This window comes from Miscanthus floridulus, chromosome 19 (assembly GCF_019320115.1).
Source record: "Miscanthus floridulus cultivar M001 chromosome 19, ASM1932011v1, whole genome shotgun sequence".
NCBI lineage: Eukaryota > Viridiplantae > Streptophyta > Magnoliopsida > Poales > Poaceae > Miscanthus > Miscanthus floridulus.
This window is the reverse complement of record NC_089598.1, coordinates 81,494,570-81,517,407: the sequence shown is the minus strand read 5'-3', so window position 1 is coordinate 81,517,407 and position 22,838 is coordinate 81,494,570. Positions and strand designations below refer to the sequence as shown.

At 48.6% G+C, this 22,838-nt stretch overlaps 2 protein-coding genes across 4 annotated transcripts; one reads left to right on the top strand and one right to left on the bottom strand.

Moving 5' to 3' along the window:
• On the bottom strand, positions 1-22,798 carry LOC136527473 (uncharacterized). 3 transcript variants are annotated; one of them, XM_066520218.1, is made up of 9 exons: positions 22,532-22,798; positions 21,874-21,925; positions 4,630-4,703; positions 4,402-4,491; positions 3,991-4,134; positions 2,523-2,574; positions 1,750-1,823; positions 321-457; positions 1-240 (listed from the first exon to the last, which is right to left on the bottom strand). In XM_066520218.1, the coding sequence occupies exons 1-8, from the start codon at positions 22,657-22,659 to the stop codon at positions 343-345; spliced, it is 729 nt and encodes a 242-aa protein (XP_066376315.1). In that variant the 5' UTR covers positions 22,660-22,798; the 3' UTR covers positions 1-240; positions 321-342. The 3 variants fall into 3 exon arrangements, with proteins under 3 accessions (XP_066376315.1, XP_066376316.1, XP_066376317.1); XM_066520219.1 differs by having other exon boundaries at positions 368-457; XM_066520220.1 differs by lacking the exons at positions 21,874-21,925; positions 22,532-22,798 and adding an exon at positions 11,810-11,965.
• On the top strand, positions 8,756-10,216 carry LOC136528608 (uncharacterized). The gene is made up of 5 exons (XM_066521568.1): positions 8,756-8,761; positions 8,891-9,019; positions 9,173-9,369; positions 9,450-9,990; positions 10,060-10,216. The coding sequence occupies exons 1-5, from the start codon at positions 8,756-8,758 to the stop codon at positions 10,132-10,134; spliced, it is 948 nt and encodes a 315-aa protein (XP_066377665.1). The 3' UTR covers positions 10,135-10,216.
• Positions 22,799-22,838: the final 40 nt, after the last annotated feature.

Below are 22,838 nucleotides of genomic sequence, written 5' to 3'. Positions count from 1 at the left end.
TGACAACAAAAGGAGATTACTGTCCAAGCAATTTAATTTAGAAATACAATAAAGAACTTCAGGTTACAGTTTCATTTTGCAGACAAGTCAGCACATGTGTTATTTTATTCAAAGCAAAATAACTTCTCTAATTGCTATCCGCTGTCCCCTTAATTGTGGTACCTTACATATAGACAGAAGGAACATTTTAATATTGCCAGCCAAGCTGCACATACAACTTCAATGAATTTTCAAATCTTCCTACATTTCAAACAAGTGAATTATGAATGGAAAATCAATGACCAGATGACAAGCTGAAGTTTAGACAGCTGTAAGCTAACCAGGATCATAGAAGATGAATTATCACAGTGAAGTTGGAATTCCATACTTGCTGTGAGAGTTCAATAGCACGTGGTAGATTGGATCTTGATATGATACTTTGAAAAGTTGGAGGACAATGTAGCCGCATGTTGTGATGCTAATGCACAGAAGGGGGAAAAAGAATGAAGGTCAATAAATTACTTGAATAAAATCATCAATATGGCTCACAACTTTGTGTAACATATCACTGATATGAATGCATAATAACCAAAAGGAAACAAAATATGCACCCCAAATGCACAACTGATCCTTCACATACTTCAGTTGACAGGGTTAAAGCAGCTTTATATATTGTACTATATCAAATTGTTTCAAGGAAAGCACCACCCACATATATGAATCGGGCATAACCCTGAGGGAAGATATTCCTAGAGAGAAGTATTACATAACATTACAGTACTTAACGTATGAAAACATATACATATCATGATAACAAACTAATTACAGACATCAACAAAACAATGCTGGTTAACACATAACAATTAATTACAGCATTTAAGTGATATATATTGAATAGTTACAGCTTATGTTAAGATTTGCAAGTAGAAGTATTCTGACAATCTCTTTGCAAACATGGGACTCTCCAGAAATAATATTGCAGGGCAATTACTAGTACTGTTTATTCACAACTAGATTTGCTAGCTGACTATATCAATTTGGTTAGTTTCTGTAAGCAAGATATCACACGGAAGGTACACATATATGTAGGCAAAGTGTTGCTGGGAAAGTCCCACATCTACAATAGGCCCACCTTGCATGCATGCAAGAGCAGACCCAATTATGATACTGTCATGGGTGTGTGCACAAGCTGTGCCAAGATGGCAGCAAGAGCAGGCGGACAAGGGCAGTGGGCAGTTGTCCATCTGGCCGGCCACATGGGACCAAGGTGCTGGCACAAAGAACAGCAATATTTTCTCTCTATAAGTGCTAGTGACTGAACACCTTCCAGATGAAGGGCACCCGGTAGGGAGGAGAGAACTCAGGAAAGAATGATACTATATTAGAGGACAACTTCGTTTCTATCATTACCTGCCATGAATGACATGGCCATTGCTCTTAAATAAAGATTACTTCCAACAGAATGAGATATGCTACACCAATCGACAAACTGAAGATAAGATAGAAACGACTTGGCTAACGAAGTGTTGCATCAAAATCGGCACACAGTAAATGGATTCTACTCCCTCCGTTCCAAATTGTAAGTCGTTATAGCTAATTTTAGGTACATAGCTTTTACTAGGTATCTAGATATAATGTATATTTAGGTGCATAGAAAATCTATGAACTTAGAAAAGCCAGAATGAGTTACAATTTGGAACGGAAGGAGTATTAAAGTAAAAAAAGTGGTAAGAAGTTGGTGCTTGGAGCCCCAAAAAGAGATTTATATACCTTCCGAAGCATATCAACAAGACAATCCAAATGGTAGTTGATATCCAAGATGACTCCTTGTGAGTAACCCAGACCTGTAGGCATATTATCAAATATTAACACTTGGACATAATGCCTATTAGGGAGCAAAATATTAATGTCAAAGCGTATCCCAATCTAGAATCATCTTCGCTCGGGAAGAATTCAGAAACCATAAATAAGCCATATATATAATGACCATTAAGTTAAAACACAATTGTTGCCGAACATTTTCTATCAGGGTCTAAAAGAGAGAAGTGCAGACCAGGATATCAAATGTAAATATTATGAACAAACTCTACTGATTACATTTCCAGTGAAAATACATGCTCTCTATGATCGAAATGAAACTAATAACACTATGGTATCAATGCTCAGAATTTCAAATAAAATTCATGTAATCGTTATAAAAAATGTGTTCTCCATCCTTTTGGACAAAGTAAACATAAGCAGTAAATTTTCACAGCTCATCCATGCACACAAATTATTTTAAACAAATACAAAAAGTTAAGTATGATTGCATCTATCTCATGACTTGTACTCCCGCTGTCCCAGAATATAAGGCGTAACCTTTTTTATTCATGTCCTATAATATAAGGCGTGCTCTCTCTAGGCACACGTATATCGATGCAATAGCACTAGTATTGTGAGAGAGAATTAAATATGTTCCTTGGTCTTTGAACCAGAGGTGGTTACGCCTTATATACTGGGACGGAGGGAGTACTACATAGGAGCCAAAGTTTAAGTTGTCTTACCGATATTGCAAAGATATTTATATAGAAATCAATTAAGGTTGCCGCCATCCACCTGAGTGCACAATTGAAACATTAAACTTGATATTTATGTTTGATAAATGATAAGTATGCTTTGAATAGAACTATGCATCTAAACCATCCAACACATGTAGGAGCTTTCCATTTTAATTGTTGGATACTGAGTTGTACTAACTCTTGCTTTTAGTACACATGATGAACAGAAATCTATTCACTTGCCACCCTAAATTGTTAAATCAAGTAAATATTTAGAGATTTTTTGTTATAACTTTTAAAAATACTAACAGGCAAATACCAAAAAAATAGTTGTCTGACTTGGTTTTTTTTGGCAAAAAACATTTGTTAAATTAATCACAACTTTCAACACCCCCCCCCCCCCCCCCCCCCCCCCCGCCCCCCCCTCCGTGCCAAAAAAAAATTCTCTCTCTTTAATCCAGCTGTTATGCCCTGGTGGAGGAATTGGCGGTTGAGGGCCAAGGCTTCTTAGGTGGTAGTGGTGATCAGCCGGCTGCCAAGGCTCCTTGCCTCGTCGCTCCCAATCTATGTTGGCCCTGAGAGGTAGAGAGAGGATAGGAGGAAGATTGTTTCATTGCTAGATTTCTAGAGTACAACGTCCAGGATTACATAGGCAAACAAGCCAACCAGTTCTCCTAACTTTTCTCCCAATCTAACTAATCAATTGACTAAACCGATCACCTTCCTTTTCTCAACCAATCACTAATCAATCTAAGATTATGATGCCCTCTTGTTCCGGCAGCCGTAGGTGCAGCCCCACATGATACCAGCACTCTCTCGTAAAGAAACCACCATAGTCATCTAGGTTGCCACAAGCCCACAACCTATCGCCATGGCTTGCAACTGCTGCAGCAGGAAAGGGCAGGAAGGAGTGAATGAGGCCAAGGTTGAGTAGCAGTGTGGGAGAGACTGAAGCTCACATGTCAATACATTGGGACATGGTACCTCCTAGTCAGATTACACACTAGTATTAATACATTGGGACATGGTACCTCCTACTCAGATTACACACTAGTATTTAACAAGATTCAATGGGTTACATTTTTTTTGGGGGGGGGGGGGGGGGTGCGCAGACCAAGTTAACTGGAATATCTGTGAAACTTAACCTTTTTTTGAGGGATCTGCGAAACTTAACTAGGACATGCAGTTTTTTGTTTACCGTTCTGAAATCCTACAGTTTCATAAAAAAATAACTCGATATAAAAGTTTAGCAATTAAAAAATCTTGACTATAACTTCAGTGTATAGCACGATTCCCATATGTCACATTTACTCCATATTTGGAAAGTTAAAACAACCTAGAACTGTGCGGTTATTGTTCTTGGGATGCTGCAATCTTGCATTTAGTTACTCTTTTCACACTTGCATCAATTACATTGAGCTCAATGGGCTTCAGAAATCAGCAAAGCAACAAAGTATGAACTGTATTCACTTACGGTGTCAACAATTCCTTCCTAAAAGGTAGTCCATCATTGATGACAGTATATACGACAACCGCAGCCATGAATATTCCCAAAATGCTGAAAATAACCCTTCCGATTACAATATAAGAGCACTTTCTTTGGGATAGATTACCTTGCCTGAAAATGTTTCAAGAATACATGTCAAGACAAACTAGTATCAACTTAATTTTATTGGATATCTCATTTGATCAACAAGGTCAGCATGTGAGGCTACAATATGCAGAGTAGCAGAAAGGAATTTGGTGGAATGAAATTTGCGGCTTCAGTATATTAGATAACATCTAGATTCTAGAATGCAACTAACCTGGGGCTTTAAGTATGCTGGTTAAGTAGCCAAAGGTATAGAAATCTAAAGAACTAGTCGCGAAGATTTTGGCACTCTACCTGATAAACAGAAGATCAAGTGGATCTTGGGATGACCCCGCAGATGTTACTTCAAAAAGTTTCTTAACAATATAAGTGCAAGTAGCAGCACTGAAAAGATAAAAGAATAAAAAAAATGTGGATACCATCAAGTCAATAAGACTCATCCAGTCAAAGAGAAGTATAGAAGCACAAAAAGAAGCTACAAAACTAAGAGATATAAAATATTAAAGATAAGGAGTCCAATACCTGCCAAAGCAACACAACAGAACCACCCACACAGCAGAACTAATCCAGTTTGCTTCCTTGTAGATAACCCAAGCCTGAAACACCACACAAGAAGCATCTCTAACTTAAGTCAAGTTAGAAATGAAATTGGATCTCCATAAATGTACCAAAAATAATAAGAACATGTAAATAGGTAAGAATTAAATTATTCAACATTCTAAGGCTCAATCCCCAGACCTATTTGGCCAAGTTTAACAGGAGCATTTACTCTTCAGGAATTATTCAAGCTAATCAGAGGATAACATTCACTTGGGATATGACAGAAAAAATGATTTGCATGATAACTTTCTAGTCAGTATGCACAAAGGTCAGAACTGGGGTTCAGGTATCTGCAAAACTCAAAATAGAAAGTTTCAGCTAATAACTCTAATACACAAACTGACAAAGGATAATATAGCTAAGACAGATAATGGCACAAAAGAGAATTCCTTATTATTTGGACACTCATTTCTGAGATGCAAGTATGCAACCAACGTGCAATCATGAGTTCACGATGACCTGAACCAAAATGAACTAATGCAAGTTAGGCATGTATTTGGTTTGAGTAATAGGATGGTGATGGATCATCCAATCTAACTCCGAACCTAACATTGTTGTTTAATTTGAGGAGTGGAATGGGTCAAAATCCATCACCACCTCATCTGTCAAAAGCAAATGATCAGTAAAATGGTGAGGAATGGGTAGATCCCACCAAAATTCATGGGATGACCACATGATCGTAGATAGGTTGATCCCTCAAATTAAACATTCTATTAGTTAATCATGTCATACGGATAAAGGGGAAATGCCAAATAACTGGTAGAAAAAATAGTTTAAATACAAGTATCCTACAAACATCAAGTGAACTTAATAATGCACAAAGCATAGAGTTCAAACATTCTATTCGAAACAGTAAGTCATAAGACTGATAGCTCCATAATCTATTATTCCACCTTATGTCAAATATATTGTCAATGGTATAGCTCAAAATGAATAGACTAGTAGCTGCTTTGCTTCACTTTCCACAAGGAGTCATTTTTCCAACCCTAGGAGGTACCATCAGATTGTACTTCCAGAAGTACCAAGGCACCTCCCCAAGGCCCAAGTAATAATTTGACAGTGTGTCGACGAAATATGGTCGGCAGTCTACCTAGGGGTATGCCCAAGGTAGTAGATTATCGGCAGACAGATGCGTAAGTCACAAACAAGACGGTGACGCAAGACAGACACGAGGTTTTATCCAGGTTCGGCCGCCAAGAAGGCGTAATACCTACGTCCTGCGTCTGATTGGTATTGCTGTATGTTAATGAGAGATGTTTTTTAGAGGGATCCCCTGCCCGCCTTATATAGTCCGGGGGGCAGGGTTACAGATTTGGAAACTAATCCTAGCCAGTTACAATTGCCATATGTGGCCGGATAAGGATTCCTATTCTAACCGACAAGGATCCTGCTTGATCGCCAAATCCGCCTTGACTCCTTGCGCAGGACTCCAACCAGGTTGGCTGGGCCGCGCGTCGTCTTTCGGATGGACCGGACCCATCGATCCGGGCCGGCCCAAGCTTAGCCGTAAGGGTATAGGGGTTAATACCCCCACAGCTAGTCCCCGAGCACCATGTATTATGCTGCGACACGCCATTTCGACCTTCTCCGACAGGTTATGCCCGAGTCCTTGACATCTTCCGACCACCGTCGTCGCCGGAGAAATAGGTTGTCCGAAGAATGTATGGTGCTCTTAAGAAAAAAGAAAAATATTTCTGTCCTGGGAAGTGTGCCCACTTGTATTTCTGAAAAGAAATGTAAGTGCGTCTTGAAGCGTAGCATCTTTGATCATCAGAGGCGTAGTGGTCGAAAAACAAACACATTCACCGCAAGATGAAGTGTGCCCACTTAGTCCCCGAGCCTGGTAGTAGGTGAAGTAGGCACGTGGTGCCAGGGTCTAAAAAGAATTCTCAATTAAGTTGAGAACCCAATCGTCGTACAGGCGATACGAGATGCACCGGCAGGTGCATCGTACCGATGTAGTCCCCGAGCTTGCTGGAAGGCGAAGTATGAGCCTTGTAGCAAGGTCTAAATAAATGTCTTTCAACTGTATGTGAGTACAAATCACATGTAGCCGAGAAGAACAATTCTCCGATCAGTGGTCGGGATAGCCCCCGAGCACACCAGTTGTCGGAGCAGTCCCCGAGCACGATAGTGGTCGTAGTAGTCCCCGAGCACGTTAGTGGTCGGAGCAGTCCCCGAGCACTTCAGTGGTCTGGGCGGTCCACGATCACGGCCGTGGTCTGGGCGGTCCACGAGCATTGCAGTGGTCTGGGCAGTCCCCGAGCACAGCAGTGGTCTGGGCAGTCCCCGAGCACAGCAGTGGTCTGGGAAGTCCCCGAGCACTTCAGTGGTCTGGGCAGTCTCTGATCCATCCTTAGCGCGAAACGGGCATCGAAAACGCGAATGCCATTGATGTATTTATTCGGTGTATTTATTTATCTCTATTCTCTGCCAAGTCCAGTCTGACACGCCTGGTCAAAAAAGCAAATGGGTATAGTACGTCATTCTGTCTTCTTACTCCTTTCTGGCAAACAGTCGCTTGGCACATGTATGGAGGTGCGCCAGTGTGGGCCCTCTTACACTATTAACGAAGAGGCGCGTTTATTGGCGTAGATCTCGAGGTTGTGTGAACAACCGTTTGCGGCGCGTGCGCACGTCTCCCAATAATCTCAGGCGGACGAAACGACGGAGCTCTTTGTTTTATATAATGTAGATCTGGTAAGCTACTCACACCGTTCCCCATTGTCATTCGCCACCGCAACCTTCTTCTTCCTCCTGCCAAACCCTATTCCTCCGAAAATCGTCGCCAATCCCCTCGCCACCGCATCCACCCCCTTAGTAAGGACAGACTAATGGCGAAGAGAGACGCCCAGAAAAAAGGCGGGGTCATGGCGAAGGAATGGTGGAAGTCGCGGAGCAATGAGCAGACCATCGAGGACCTCGTCGCCATGGGAGTGCTCCACAACAAGGCACTCGCGGGATGGCGTGCGCCGGAAGGAGAAAGCTTCCCCGATCCACAACCAGGTGAGATTGTGGTTTTCGAAGACTTCTTCAAACGGGGTTTCGGGATTCCAGTGCACCCTTTCCTTCAGGGTCTCTGCTTGTACTACGAGATTGGGATTTGCAATCTACATCCCAACTCGATTCTCCTTATCTCCACCTTCATTCATCTCTGCGAGTCTTATGGTGGCTTCCAGCCCCATTTCGACCTCTTTCGCCACATGTTCTGTCTTCGGAAGAAAGGGAGCGGTGGCTCGAAGATAGCCGGAGGCGTCTACCTGAATCTGCGCGACGGCATGAAAGCACAATACTTGCACTGCCCCTGGAACACCTCGCTGGATGAGTGGTACAAGTGGTTCTACATCCGTGAAGAGCCGAACACCATCACCCTGTGTGACGTGGGACTGATTCCAGAGAAGAAGAATAGCTGGACAGAAAAGCCCGAGAACCTGGAGTAGATCGCCGAACTGCTCGGGATGATCCCGTGGGGAAAGCTAGATGGCCCCAGTGTGGTCGGGAACTTCATCAGCCGAAGGATCCAGCCCTGCCAAAAGAGGGTTCATCCAGGCTTCGAGTACCAGGGGAGCGCCGATCCGACAAGGACCAGGAAGGAGCCGCTCGACAAGATGAAAATCAAGGCCAGGATTGGGGAGCTATTTAACCTGGTCGATCCCAATTACGTCAGGCTGAATGACATCGAGCACGCCTTCAAGCTGGCTCGACCTCCCCCATGATGGATAAGTCTCATGTGTGGCTGGTCTTTGTGGGGCTATGATGCTCACATGGTCATGGTCCTTGTGGCTGTTTTTCTGTTTTTAGGACAGCATCTTAGACTAGAGGACAGCATCTTAGAGGACAGCATCTTAACTAGAGGACAGCATCTTAGCTATGACAGCATATTAGCATCTTAGACTAGCATCTTAGACTAGCATCTTGGCATATGCTTGGCTGGCTAGCAGCCTATAAATATGTAACCCCAACCCCTTGGGTTGGTATGGCATTTGTGTGAGCTTGTGTGAGAAATAGACAAGAAAATTGCCCCAACTCCTAGTGTCATCTACTCTCGATGAGAGTAAGAATTCTCCTACTACCAAGAGTGAGAATTCAGCGACTAACACCCCAAAGGTAATTGATGCCTCCTTTTAACTGTAGAGTCATGTTGTAACAAGAAATTGACTGTTGTCCCCGTTTTGTGTCGCAGTGTAATGGTCGTGACCGGGCAGCAGTGTTCGTGTCGCCTCCCCCCGGTGTAGATTGGCCGCAAGCTGCCGACCCAACCGCCCAGACCAGCGCCAGGACCGACGACGTCCACTGGGCGGCACTCAAGACTGTGGAGGACGCACCGACCAGAGCCGCTGACAAGCGTCCGGCGGCCAGCAAACGACGCCAAGCCGTCTTCCCCCTGTCGGACGACGAAGCAGAGGATGCGGACATCTTCCGGCTCGTCCCTCGAAAGAGGAGAAGACAAATGGGGTCTTCGGAGCAGGGTGGCTCCTCCGTGCCAGCAGTGATCGCATCACCGACCACTGCAACACAGAGGACAAGCGAGGGAGACATCGAGCATCAAACCCCGACGCCTGTACCGGAGGTGGAAAAAGACCCGGTGGAACCTGCCGAGCACGCGGAGCAGGGACGGTCGAGGAGACGCTCCTTTGCCACATCATTCCGCAAATCGAAGCTGTAAGTATCTATATCTTTGATGTAAGCTTGTAATTTGCATTGGATACTATTATCTTCTGAAATTGTCTCTGATATATTAGGTCGGCGTCCACCGAGAACCCCGACCAGCTAGCCGGGTGCGGCACAACTTCGCCAGCGACGGCGGGACAAACTGCCCAGCAGCCAGCCGTGGAGGAGCCTGTAGTAGGAACTCCGCCTGGACCTCAGCAGGCGGACAACCAAACGCCAGTTCCCGAGCGGCTGGTCGAGAAGACAGCCGAGCAGAGTACAAGTGCTCCGAGCACGAACCTTGCTGAAGCGGATACCATGGCGCCAAGGGAGCCGGATCTAGCCGAGGAGCAGCAGCCAGAAGTGGCCCAGAGCATTCTTGCCGACGCGACGGCTCGTGGAAAAGCCCTGGTGGTTGTGGAGTCTGCAGACTCCAGACCAGCGCCGCCTCCCGAACAGGAGGCTGAAGAGGAAGAAGTAGAAGAGGTCCTGGGCCGTCCCCAAGATAGGCGACAACATGTATATGTGTCGCGCTATCGGAACGACGAATGGGTTATGCACGAAGAAATCCCAGAGATCGAAGAGACCCTAAGAGTCGAACGGGCGGCCAAGCGTCTGGTGACAGAAGTCCAGGTACGTTTGGCTTGAATCCTTGACCCTGTTATGTAGTCGAACTGTCTGACTTAGCTTGTCTGTATGCAGGACCTGATGAAAACCGCAAAATACCGAAAGAGGTGCTTCGACCAGATTGAAGGAATCACGGCGACCAATAAATAACTGGCGGCCGAAGTGGAACGCTTGCGGTGCCAACTTGAAGCCGCCGACCAGGAGAGGACAGATCGAGAAACACAGAACCAAAACCTGGTCGGCCAGCTCAATAACAAAGAGCTGGAGAAAACAAGTAAAGTTTCATCTTATCATAGCAAGTGCAGGACTTGTGTTGTTGTATTCTTGGTAGTAACAGCTACAAGGCAGGTTTAGAAGCTAAAGTGGCCCGCCTCCAAGGGGAAAATAGCCGTGTTACCGCAGAGTGTGGTCGCCTGAAGGAGGACAACGTGAAGCTAGCACGCAGCCAATCTCAACTCCAAGACCACACCAACAAAATGAAGGAGGAACTAAAAAGTAAGTATTCCAGATCACCTTTCTCATTCTGTTGCCCACCTTGCCTTGTCGTGTTTTCACATTTGATGTCTTGTACTGTGTTCAGTTTTGAAAGTCAATGCCAAGAAGCACCTAGAGGCCGTGATCAGAGAGCGTGATGACTGGAAAGCACGATGCCTCAAGGCCTTCGAGGAGCGGGACATGTGGAAGAACCGGTGCCAAGAAGTGGCAACTGGCATTGTGCCCGTCCTCGACCTTATCGACCCGGCGCTCATAGAGGAAGAGCCGAGGACGCCCCAGCTCGAGCTGGTCGAGAGATGCAGACAAGCGTGGGGATGGTTTCAGGAGTTCGTGAAGGAGGCTGGTGAGTACACGGGTGCCCATGTACTAAGCATGGTGCGTGCCCACTACCCCTGATCGATCTCAAGCGCCTGGAGGCTGGGTACCCGAAGGAGATAGACCCAGACAAGGCAGAGGAGCTTCGGACGGCCCAGCTGGACTTGTCGTCAAAGATAATTGGCGATATTAACCTGTGTGGAGGTAGGACAGCACCTGTACAGGGTACGCCATCGACGAGTCAGCTGGAAATGCCATCAGCTGCGAGCCAACCAACGAAGCCTGCGGTCTCGACCAGCCAGGCACCGGCGGGGCCATCCCCTTCAGCTCAACTAGCACAAGAGTCCCCGAGACTCGAGTAGGGTATCGGAAGCGGCGAGCAGTAAGTGCCATGCGCCTCGACCAGCCAATGTAATAGGCTTAGAGCTGTAGAAGGAGGACATAGTTGTGTTATTGTGAACTTGAGCCTCTTCAGGCAAGCTTGTAATAACGTAACTGTATATTATTATAAGCTTGTTTGCTTTGTATAAAGCGTATTTAAGCTTGATACTTTATGTTGGTGTAACTAAGTAAGAACGTATTAACGTTCTGTTTAGTTGTACCATCGTGCTCGACACATCATCCCGAAAAGTTTGTGCGGCCCTAGTTTTTCATGTGGTCGGAGTGTGAGGTCTGGTGACCTGTGCACACGTAGACGCAGACAAGTTAAACCAAGGGGGACCTGCCGATCACCCGTAACGTAGAGAACGGATCCTATGCACGTATTGGGAGGAACCGGAGACAGGGCCTGCTCCGAAAACCGTAGAAGGGGTGGTGGTCGGCTTTTACTGGCTAAGTTAGAATAACCATAAAACTCGAAGTGACACATTAGAGTGCTCGAAGAAATCATAATTGCTTTATTGAAGTAAATCGAAAGTACAAAAGGAGTACATATCTCAGTAGTTAAGCATAGAAACGTCTAAGCTTGTCGATGTGCCACGAGTTTGGTACGTCCGTACCGTCCAGGCGAGCTAACCTGTAAGACGTTGGTCGTGTGACTTCCTTGATCATGAATGGTCCCTCCCATGGGGTTGCAAGTTTGTGGACACCAGCCTGGTTCGTCTTCCACTTCAGGACCAAATCCCCGACCACGAAGAACCGCTCTTTAACATTTTTGTTGTAGTACCTGCGCAAAACAGCAAGGTATTTAGCCGTACATACACAAGAATCGAGCCTTTTTTCTTCTGCGCTGTTTACTTCTAGCTCCCGTACTTCATTGACCTTGCCCTCGTCGAAGTTCTCTACCCTTGCTGGTTTAAAAGCTATATCTGGTGGGAGAACTGCCTCAGCGCCGTAAACCATAAAGTATGGTGAGACGCCGGTGTTACGACTGGGCTGAGTTCGGAGGCCCCAGACCACGGCTGGTAACTCCTTGAGCCATCTTCCGGGGGCTTTGTCGTTTTCTCTGTACATCCTCTTCTTCAATGCGTCCAAGATCATGCCATTTGCCCGCTCGACTTGTCCATTAGCTCTAGGGTGCGCCACCGAGACGTATTTTACTACTATGCTCCTTTCATCGCAGAAGTCCCAAAAAGCGTTCCCGGTGAACTGAGTACCCAGATCGATGATGATGCTGTTGGGTATGCCGAGCAGAGTACAAGTGCTCCGAGCACGAACCCTGCTGAAGCGGATACCATGGCGCCAAGGGAGCCGGATCTAGCCGAGGAGCAGCAGCCAGAAGTGGCCCAGAGCATTCTTGCCGACGCGACGGCTCGTGGAAAAGCCCTGGTGGTTGTGGAGTCTGCAGACTCCAGACCAGCGCCGCCTCCCGAACAGGAGGCTGAAGAGGAAGAAGTAGAAGAGGTCCTGGGCCGTCCCCAAGATAGGCGACAACATGTATATGTGTCGCGCTATCGGAACGACGAATGGGTTATGCACGAAGAAATCCCAGAGATCGAAGAGACCCTAAGAATCGAACGGGCGGCCAAGCGTCTGGTGACAGAAGTCCAGGTACGTTTGGCTTGAATCCTTGACCCTGTTATGTAGTCGAACTGTCTGACTTAGCTTGTCTGTATGCAGGACCTGATGAAAACCGCAAAATACCGAAAGAGGTGCTTCGACCAGATTGAAGGAATCACGGCGATCAATAAAGAACTGGCGGCCGAAGTGGAACGCTTGCGGTGCCAACTTGAAGCCGCCGACCAGGAGAGGACAGATCGAGAAACACAGAACCAAAACCTGGTCGGCCAGCTCAATAACAAAGAGCTGGAGAAAACAAGTAAAGTTTCATCTTATCATAGCAAGTGCAGGACTTGTGTTGTTGTATTCTTGGTAGTAACAGCTGCAAGGCAGGTTTAGAAGCTAAAGTGGCCTGCCTCCAAGGGGAAAATAGCCGTGTTACCGCAGAGTGTGGTCGCCTGAAGGAGGACAACGTGAAGCTAGCACGCAGCCAATCTCAACTCCAAGACCACACCAACAAAATGAAGGAGGAACTAAAAAGTAAGTATTCCAGATCACCTTTCTCATTCTGTTGCCCACCTTGCCTTGTCGTGTTTTCACATTTGATGTCTTGTACTGTGTTCAGTTTTGAAAGTCAATGCCAAGAAGCACCTAGAAGCCGTGATCAGAGAGCGTGATGACTGGAAAGCACGATGCCTCAAGGCCTCCGAGGAGCGGGACACGTGGAAGAACCGGTGCCAAGAAGTGGCAACTGGCATTGTGCCCGTCCTTGACCTTATCGACCCGGCGCTCACAGAGGAAGAGCCGAGGACGCCCCAGCTCGAGCTGGTCGAGAGATGCAGACAAGCGTGGGGATGGTTTCAGGAGTTCGTGAAGGAGGCTGGTGAGTACACGGGTGCCCATGTACTAAGCATGGTGCGTGCCCACTACCCCTGATCGATCTCAAGCGCCTGGAGGCTGGGTACCCGAAGGAGGTAGACCCAGACAAGGCAGAGGAGCTTCGGACGGCCCAGCTGGACTTGTCGTCAAAGATAATTGGCGATATTAACCTGTGTGGAGGTAGGACAGCACCTGTACAGGGTACGCCATCGACGAGTCAGCTGGAAATGCCATCAGCTGCGAGCCAACCAACGAAGCCTGCGGTCTCGACCAGCCAGGCACCGGCGGGGCCATCCCCTTCAGCTCAACTAGCACAAGAGTCCCCGAGACTCGAGTAGGGTATCGGAAGCGGCGAGCAGTAAGTGCCATGCGCCTCGACCAGCCAATGTAATAGGCTTAGAGCTGTAGAAGGAGGACATAGTTGTGTTATTGTGAACTTGAGCCTCTTCAGGCAAGCTTGTAATAACGTAACTGTATATTATTATAAGCTTGTTTGCTTTGTATAAAGCGTATTTAAGCTTGATACTTTATGTTGGTGTAACTAAGTAAGAACGTATTAACGTTCTGTTTAGTTGTACCATCGTGCTCGACACATCATCCCGAAAAGTTTGTGCGGCCCTAGTTTTTCATGTGGTCGGAGTGTGAGGTCTGGTGACCTGTGCACACGTAGACGCAGACAAGTTAAACCAAGGGGGACCTGCCGATCACCCGTAACGTAGAGAACGGATCCTATGCACGTATTGGGAGGAACCGGAGACAGGGCCTGCTCCGAAAACCGTAGAAGGGGTGGTGGTCGGCTTTTACTGGCTAAGTTAGAATAACCATAAAACTCGAAGTGACACATTAGAGTGCTCGAAGAAATCATAATTGCTTTATTGAAGTAAATCGAAAGTACAAAAGGAGTACATATCTCAGTAGTTAAGCATAGAAACGTCTAAGCTTGTCGATGTGCCACGAGTTTGGTACGTCCGTACCGTCCAGGCGAGCTAACCTGTAAGACGTTGGTCGTGTGACTTCCTTGATCATGAATGGTCCCTCCCATGGGGTTGCAAGTTTGTGGACACCAGCCTGGTTCGTCTTCCACTTCAGGACCAAATCCCCGACCACGAAGAACCGCTCTTTAACATTTTTGTTGTAGTACCTGCGCAAAACAGCAAGGTATTTGGCCGTACATACACAAGAATCGAGCATTTTCTCTTCTGCGCTGTTTACTTCTAGCTCCCGTACTTCATTGACCTTGCCCTCGTCGAAGTTCTCTACCCTTGCTGGTTTAAAAGCTATATCTGGTGGGAGGACTGCCTCAGCGCCGTAAACCATAAAGTATGGTGAGACGCCGGTGTTACGACTGGGCTGAGTTCGGAGGCCCCAGACCACAGCTGGTAACTCCTTGAGCCATCTTCCGGGGGCTTTGTCGTTTTCTCTGTACATCCTCTTCTTCAATGCGTCCAAGATCATGCCATTTGTCCGCTCGACTTGTCCATTAGCTCTAGGGTGCGCCACCGAGACGTATTTTACTACTATGCTCCTTTCATCGCAGAAGTCCCAAAAAGCGTTCCCGGTGAACTGAGTACCCAGATCGATGATGATGCTGTTGGGTATGCCGAAACGGTGGATGACCTGGTCGAGGAACATGACAGCCTTTTCTGAAGATGCCTGTACCAAAGGCATGTATTCTATCCACTTAGAAAATTTGTCAATCAGCACAAAAACACATGTAAATTTCCCAGGAGCCGGTTTGAAGGACCCGATCATATCCAGTCCCCAGCATGCAAAGGGCCAAGAGGCTGGTATCATCTGGATCTCGTGTGCTGGTACGTGGATTCTTTTGGCGAAGAACTGACAACCCTCACAGTGGCGGACTAGCTTCTCTGCGTCGGCTACTGCTGACGGCCAATAAAACCCTGCTCGGAAAGCCTTACCGACCAGTGTTCTTGAGGCCGCGTGGTTGCCGCAGGAGCCAGAGTGGATTTGGTCCAGGAGATGTTCGCCTTCTTCCTGGGTTATACATTTCATCAAGATTTCTTCCTTTGCGTTTTTGCGCCATAACTTGCCATCGACGAGCAGATACTGCTTACTGCGACGCATTAGGCGCTCGTTTTCTGTCCGATCAGTATAACCGCTGCCATCTGTTAAGTACTTGATGAAGGGTACTCTCCAGTCTGGCTTATGAGTGGTCGGAGGCGGCTCGGTTGTGCTTGGCACCGGAACCGTAGCCACCAATTGCTGGTCCGGAGCTTTGTCGACCGTGGAATCTTCCTCTTCGATGGAAGGCGTGAGCAGGTCTTGGACGAATACACCATGTGGGATTTTGGCTCGGGATGATCCTAACTTTGACAGCGCATCCGCTGCTTGGTTCTTGTCCTGGACCATGTGTATGTACTCGATGCCATAGAACTAGCCTTCCAGCTTTCTTATCGATTTGCAGTATGCGTCCATCTTTTCGCTGGTCGTGTCCTAGTCCTTGTTGAGTTGGTTGATGACCAGAGCCGAGTCTCCGTAGACATAGAGACGTTTGACACCAAGCTCAACCGCAATGCGTAAACCATGCAGGCATGCTTCATACTCGGCGGCGTTATTAGATGCTGGGAAATAAATCCTGAGCACGTACCGGAGCTGCTCCTTGGATGGTGACACGAAAAGAACCCCTGCTCCCGCACCGTCAATGTTGAGAGAGCCGTCGAAGTACATCGTCCAATATTCGTCGGATCCCGGAGAGGCAGGCGTGCTTAAGTCTGTCCACTCGACGATGAAATCGACGAGTACCTGAGACTTGATTGTAGTACGGCTTGCGAATTCCAAGGAGAAGGGGCATAGCTCCATTGCCCATTTGACGATGCGCCCGTTCGCATCATTATTGCGAATGATGTCCCCCAAAGGGTACTCGGTCATGACCACCACACGATATCCGTCGAAGTAATGTCTCAACTTTCGAGATGTTATCAGTATGGCGTAGAGCAGTTTCTGAATCTGTGGGTACATGGTCTTAGATTCGTTGAGTACCTCACTGACGAAATAAATTGGCCGCTGTACCTTATAGGCGTGGCCCGGCTCGTCGCGCTCGACCACCATGGTAGTGGAGACCACCCGATTGGTTGCTGCAATGTAAAATAGGAGGGTTTCGTCTTCTCTAGGAGCAGTGAGGACTAGAGGTGATGTAAGGTAATGTTTTAGCTGCGTGAAGGCAGCGTCTGCTTCTTCCGACCACTCAAACTTCTCGGATGCTTTGAGCAGTTTAAAAAACGGTAGCCCTTTTTCTCCTAATCTTGATATGAAACGGCTTAGAGCGGCCATGCATCCGGTAAGCTTTTGGACATCCTTCACCTTTTTAGGGGGCTTCATGTCTAAGACAGCTTTGACTTTCTCCGGATTAGGGCGTATGCCGTCGTAACTGACGACGTTGCCTAGCAATATACCAGAAGGAACATCAAAGATGCACTTCTTTGGGTTTAACTTCCATTGGAATGTATTGAGGGCCGTGAAGGTACGTTTGAGGTTGTCAACAAGGGTATGTGCTTCCTTGGTTTTGACAACTACATCATCCACATAGGCCTCTACTAGGTCATCTTTTATCTCGTCTGCGAGGCAGGCCTGAATGGCGCGTTGGTATGTAGCACCGGCGTTCTTGAGCCCGAACGACATAGTCGTGTAGCAGTAGGCGCCGAAAGGCGTGATGAAAGACGTCTTGATCTGATCGTCCTTTTTTAGAGCGATCTGGTGATAACCAGAGTAGCAATCGAGAAAGGAAAGCAGCTCGCAACCGGCGGTTGAATCTACGACCTCGTCTATGCGAGGTAAGCCGAAGGGGTCCTTAGGGCAGTGTTTGTTGAGATCAGTGTAATCAACGCACATTCTCCATTCATTATTCTTTTTGCGTACAAGAACCGGGTTGGCTAACCACTCCGGATGATACACTTCTTTAATAAATCCGGCTGCCAAAAGCCGTGTGACTTCTACCCTAATCGCCTCCTTTTTGTCGCGAGCGAAACGTCGTAGCTTCTGCTTGATTGGTTTGGCCTTGCTGTTGACATTTAAAGAGTGCTCGATCAAGTTCCGATGTACACCGGGCATATCGGCAGGTTTCCATGCGAACACATCCACGTTGCTCCTCAAGAACCCGACGAGCGCGTCTTCCTATTTGGGATCCAAGTTGGCCCCGATAAGGGCCGTTTTGCTGGAGTCGCCATCGACCAGCTGAATCACCTTGTGCTCCTTTGACTTGATGTTCTTGCGCGGAGTCTCGAGGTCTGGGATCTCCAGGTGGTCGGTTGAGGCCTTCTTAGCGTCGAGCACGGTCTCGGCCATGCGAATAGAGAGGTCGTGGGCCTCTGCGACTTTGAAGCTGTCGTCCTCGCAGGTGTAAGCTGCGTATACGTTGCCCCTGAGGGTTAGGACTCCTTTCTCGGTAGGCATCTTGAGCACCAGATACCTGTAATGAGGTATGGCCATGAACTTGGTGAGCGACGGTCGACCGAGAATAGCATGGTAGGTGCCGTCGAAGTCAGCGACTACGAAATTGACGTAGTCGGTGCGGAAGTGGTCCGGAGTCCCAAATTGCACAGGTAGCGTGATCTGCCCGAGAGGTGTAGAGCTCTGTCCGGGGAGAACGCCCCAGAACTGTGCCTCGTACGGCATCAGGTCCGCCTGGGCTATTTTCAGGGCGGGCAGGCTGTTCCTGAACAGCATATCGATGGAGCTGCCGCCGTCGATAAGTACCCTGTCGAACTGAACCTTGTTGATACAAGGATCGAGGACCAGGGGAAAACGCCCTGGCTCAGGTATGGCGGCCCATTGGTCCTTCCTGCTGAAGTAGATTTCACGGTGAGACCACGGAGGGAGCCGCGGATCGGTGAGAAGGTTGTCGGTGTTTGCCATGTTCAAGCAAGCGCGGGCGAGCAGCTTGCGTTCTCGTTTGGTCTCAATGGACACCTTGCCGTCGATGATGGTGTGCACGCGATCAGTTGGCTTGACGTATTTATGACGAGGGTCTGCATCGTCGTCGTCGTTATCCTCGTTGCACTGTTCCCCTGCGTTGTTAGGCTTGTCGGACGTATCCGGAACCTGTTGACGCGTGTAGATAGTTTTGAGGACACGGCAATTCTCCATGGTATGGTTCGACTTAGGATGGAGCTGGCAGGGCCCCTTCAATGCTTTGGCGTAGTCGTCTTCGTAGTTACGACGTCCGCCCCCTTTTTTAACAGTATTGACCTCGCCGTCGTCTTCCCGAGCGCGCTTGCTCCTGTAATCGTCACGGCGGTTACGCCGCTGATTACGTTGGTCACGGTGGTCGCGGGAGTCGTTGCGCTGGTTGCGGCGGTCAAAATTGTCGTTCCGACCACGACTGCCGCGGTAATCGTCGTGGTGTGGGGGGTGATCGGAACGTGGAACCCTTGCTGCTTCTTCAACAATTATCTTTTTAGCGTCGTCGACATCCGCGTATTTCTTGGCGGTGGCCAGGAGCGCTGTGACTGATTCAGGTCTCTTCCGGAGGAGCTTGTCCCTTAGGGCGTCGTGGAAGCGGAGGCCAGTGACAAAAGCCTCGATTGCCTCGTTGTCGGAGATTGACGGGACCTTGATGCGCATCTCCGAGAAACGCCGAACGTACTCGCGCAGTGGTTCGTCTTTCCGATCTCGGATCCGTTGCAGATCGTACTTGTTGTCGGGTTGTTCACAAGTAGCAATGAAATTGTTGATGAAGGCCTGCTTGAGCTCCTGCCAAGAATCAAAATAGTTTGCCGGCAAGCTAACCAGCCATTGGTGACCTGCATGACCAACAGCGACTGGGAAGTAGTTAGACATGACGTGCTCGTCAGCCATGGCTGATCGGCACGCAGTTTCGTAGAGCATGACCCATAATTCGGGGTTTTCCTTGCCGTCGTACTTCTGGAGTTTCTCGAGCTTGAAATTCTTGGGCCATATGACTTGGCGAAGGTGTGGAGTAAACTGCTTCAGACCCGGCGGGCCGTGGGCAGTGTCATATTCCATACGGCGATAGCTTTCATGAGATGCACGATCGTTGGCTCTCTGGTTGATGCGAGCGCGTAGGTCACGTCCACCGAGGTAATGGCGGAGATCGTTATTGCCATCGCGGCGATCTCGATTGCCATCTGGGTTAGCCCTGCGACCGTGGTTATCACGGCGATTGTCGCGGTTTTCTCGGCGATTGTCATTTCGAACGTCGTGGCGGTTATCCTCCCGGCGGCGGTTGTCGTCCCGACCACCATCATGACCACCGTTTCCGCCTTGCCGGTTGTCCGATGGGTCGTTGTTGCGCGAGCCACGTTGGTTGAGTGGCTGTGAGCGACTTGAGTATTGGCGGCTGTGGCTTGATTCGACTGAAACGGATGGAGCCCGGGCTTGGTTCATCATCTCTGCAGTCTGAGCCATAGCAGCCGTCAGATAAGCTTGTATGTCGTCGCGAACTGCCTGGGTCTCGGGAGTGTTGGGTAGCCGCTGTATTGTCGCCATGGCGACGGCTACATTGGCGCTTGGAGTCTTGAAGACTTGTTTGTCCCCCACCCTGTCGAAAGCATTGTTGAGGTCACGTGGCTGGACCCTTATGCGTCGTGCCTCCTGGTCTGCTTCAGCTTCGATCTGTCGGTGATTAAATTGGTCAATATTGCGTGCTTCGCGAGCAGTTCTTTCTTGTTCCGTTTCGCCAACTGCCGGTGGTTCGTCATTGCTGACCACGTTGATCAAACCCCCTCGCCTTGGCGGGAAAGACGGGAATTGCGGGAATCCCGGGGCGTGATCCGGGATATTCATATCGTACTCGACGCCTTCATCCTCGTGATGCTGGAGCTCGGTGTGGACGGAGGCATTAGATGCGGTGCCAGACGAGAAGCTGGAATCACCCTCTTGGATCGTGTGGACGGATCCTTCACGATGATCTTCAATCCGGACCATGTTGACGAAGTTGCGTGGCTTCTGCCGAGGTCGGCGCATAAAACACAGATCCGAGCGGCGTTGTAGGTTGTACGCGTAGCTGGAAGCAGCGTTTCGCAGGCCGTAGGGTTGGACCTGGTGGTTCTCCGTCGAGGCTTCGTACTCGGAGAGTCGGAGACCTGTTGCGAAGGTCGGCTGGCGACGAGCGGAGCGCCCCTCAGGAGTAGATATAACCACGAGATCTGTTCCAAGTCGCGTAGGACGACTGGTCCGAGCTGGTCGGATAGATCTGTTGTGGGGAGTGGTTACCTGCTCATTAGGTTGACTTTGGATCGTACTTACCAGAGCTAGGGTTTCAGCGAGTTTGGTGCCGACCCGATCGATGGAGTCGAGCAGGCCGGTGTTGTCGATCTGCTTCCCTTTGTAGCGGGGAAGCGGATGACGGGTCGTCGGCGTGGCTGGAAGTGACGTAGGCGTGGTCGGAGCCGGATGTACCATGGTCGGAGCCAGATCCATCGTGGTCGGAGCCGTATCCGTAGTGGTCGGAGCCGTAGCCGATGCAAGTGAAGTAGTGGTCGGCGCAGACTGAATCCACGCCTCCTCCGTGATCATGGCGATGGCGTCGTCGGAGCCGGTGGTCCAGGTGATCTGGCCGACGGTGAACGTGAGGCCGTTCGGCGTAGCCATGGAGCCGGAGGTGATGACCGTCTTGTTTGCTTGGAGAGCAGTACGCACACCCCCTACCTGGCGCGCCACTGTCGACGAAATATGGTCGGCAGTCTACCTAGGGGTATGCCCAAGGTAGTAGATTGTCGGCAGACAGATGCGTAAGTCACAAACAAGACGGTGACGCAAGACAGACACGATGTTTTATCCAGGTTCGGCCGCCAAGAAGGCGTAATACCTACGTCCTGCGTCTGATTGGTATTGCTGTATGTCAATGAGAGATGTTTTTTAAAGGGATCCCCTGCCCGCCTTATATAGTACGGGGGGCAGGGTTACAGATCTGGAAACTAATCCTAGCCAGTTACAATTGCCATATGTGGCCGGATAAGGATTCCTATTCTAACCGACCAGGATCCTGCTTGATCGCCAAATCCGCCTTGACTCCTTGCGCAGGACTCCAACCAGGTTGGCTGGGCCGCGCGTCGTCTTTCGGATGGACCGGACCCATCGATCCGGGCCGGCCAAAGCTTAGCCGTAAGGGTATAGGGGTTAATACCCCCACACAGTGTCTCTTGTTACCTACCAAGGATTATAAAAAAAAGCCCTACCAGCAAAATCATCCTCATAAAGATGGTAACTTAACAAGTTTTCGGTGAAAACCATTGTAAAAAAAAGTGTCTGCTTAAGAATCAGTCATAAAAATCAAGGCATTACCGAGATTGCAATTACGTTCACATAAAAATCAATCAGTGTTGCCACCATCCACCTACACACAGCAAAGAATTACAATTTTAAATGAATGTATTTTGCATACATGTAAGCATGAGGAAGAGCTATGAAATGCCTGCTCTGAAGCAACATATAGTTTGGTTGTTATGAATGTATCAATCTCTCAAGAACAAACTTCATTGCGTATAGCAAAACAACCAACACAATTTGCACCAATGGGCAAGACTGTTTCTACGATAACATATTGGTAAAACACCGACAGCACCTTGCAACTTTGCAAGATAAACAGACTGATGGGACTATAAAACACTCATTGCATAGTATATACATAAAACTAAGGTTAATTAATAAACTGAACTTCAGAACACAACATAGACGGCCTTGCAAGACCTACACCATCACCAGTTCATCACGTCTCCTTAGCATTTCAAAATGAGAACGCCACTTAAATATGCAGCTTACTGCTTACCACCAGAGAACGTAAGGTAATAGGACTGTGAGAGTGGCTGTGTGGCTCGTTGTTGCTTTGAAATGATCAACGGACAGACAAGTTCCACAATCCACAACCCTCTCCAATATCCATTTCCACAAAATCGCAATAGCTTCCTACCAATCCGCAAGCGAGCACATGGGCAGTACTTACGGCGTAAGCAGCTCGGGGCGGAACGGCGAGCCGTCGGTGGCCGAGGTGTACACCAGCGTGGCCACCATGAACACGCCCAGCGCCGCGAAGACCGCCCTCCACATGACGAGGGATCCCTGCGCCGCCATGACCACGCTCGAGAGGAAACGGCCGCGGATTTAGTGGGGAGGGGCGAATAGTTGCCGGCGGAGCAAGTAATAGGACGAATGGGGATTGGGGAGTGGACGGGAAGCTGACACGTCGGCGCGGCGGAAGCGGAGGCGGAGACGCGGCCACGTAGGATGCGGGCGCCGCCGCCGCCGCATCC

Excerpts from the sequence above, each read along its gene's own strand:
- LOC136528608 (XM_066521568.1), top strand. Across the intron at positions 9,020-9,172 it reads ACTGGGCGGCACTCAAGACT|CAGGGTGGCTCCTCCGTGCC; the intron begins GTGGAGGACGCA and ends GGGTCTTCGGAG. Across the intron at positions 9,370-9,449 it reads TCATTCCGCAAATCGAAGCT|GTCGGCGTCCACCGAGAACC; the intron begins GTAAGTATCTAT and ends CTGATATATTAG.
- LOC136527473 (XM_066520218.1), bottom strand. The coding sequence starts at position 22,659 with ATGGCGGCGCAGGGATCCCTCGTCATGTGGAGGGCGGTCTTCGCGGCG. Across the intron at positions 4,704-21,873 it reads TGAACGTAATTGCAATCTCG|GCTTGGGTTATCTACAAGGA; the intron begins GTAATGCCTTGA and ends GTGGTGTTTCAG. Across the intron at positions 458-1,749 it reads TTGTTGATATGCTTCGGAAG|CATCACAACATGCGGCTACA; the intron begins GTATATAAATCT and ends TCTGTGCATTAG.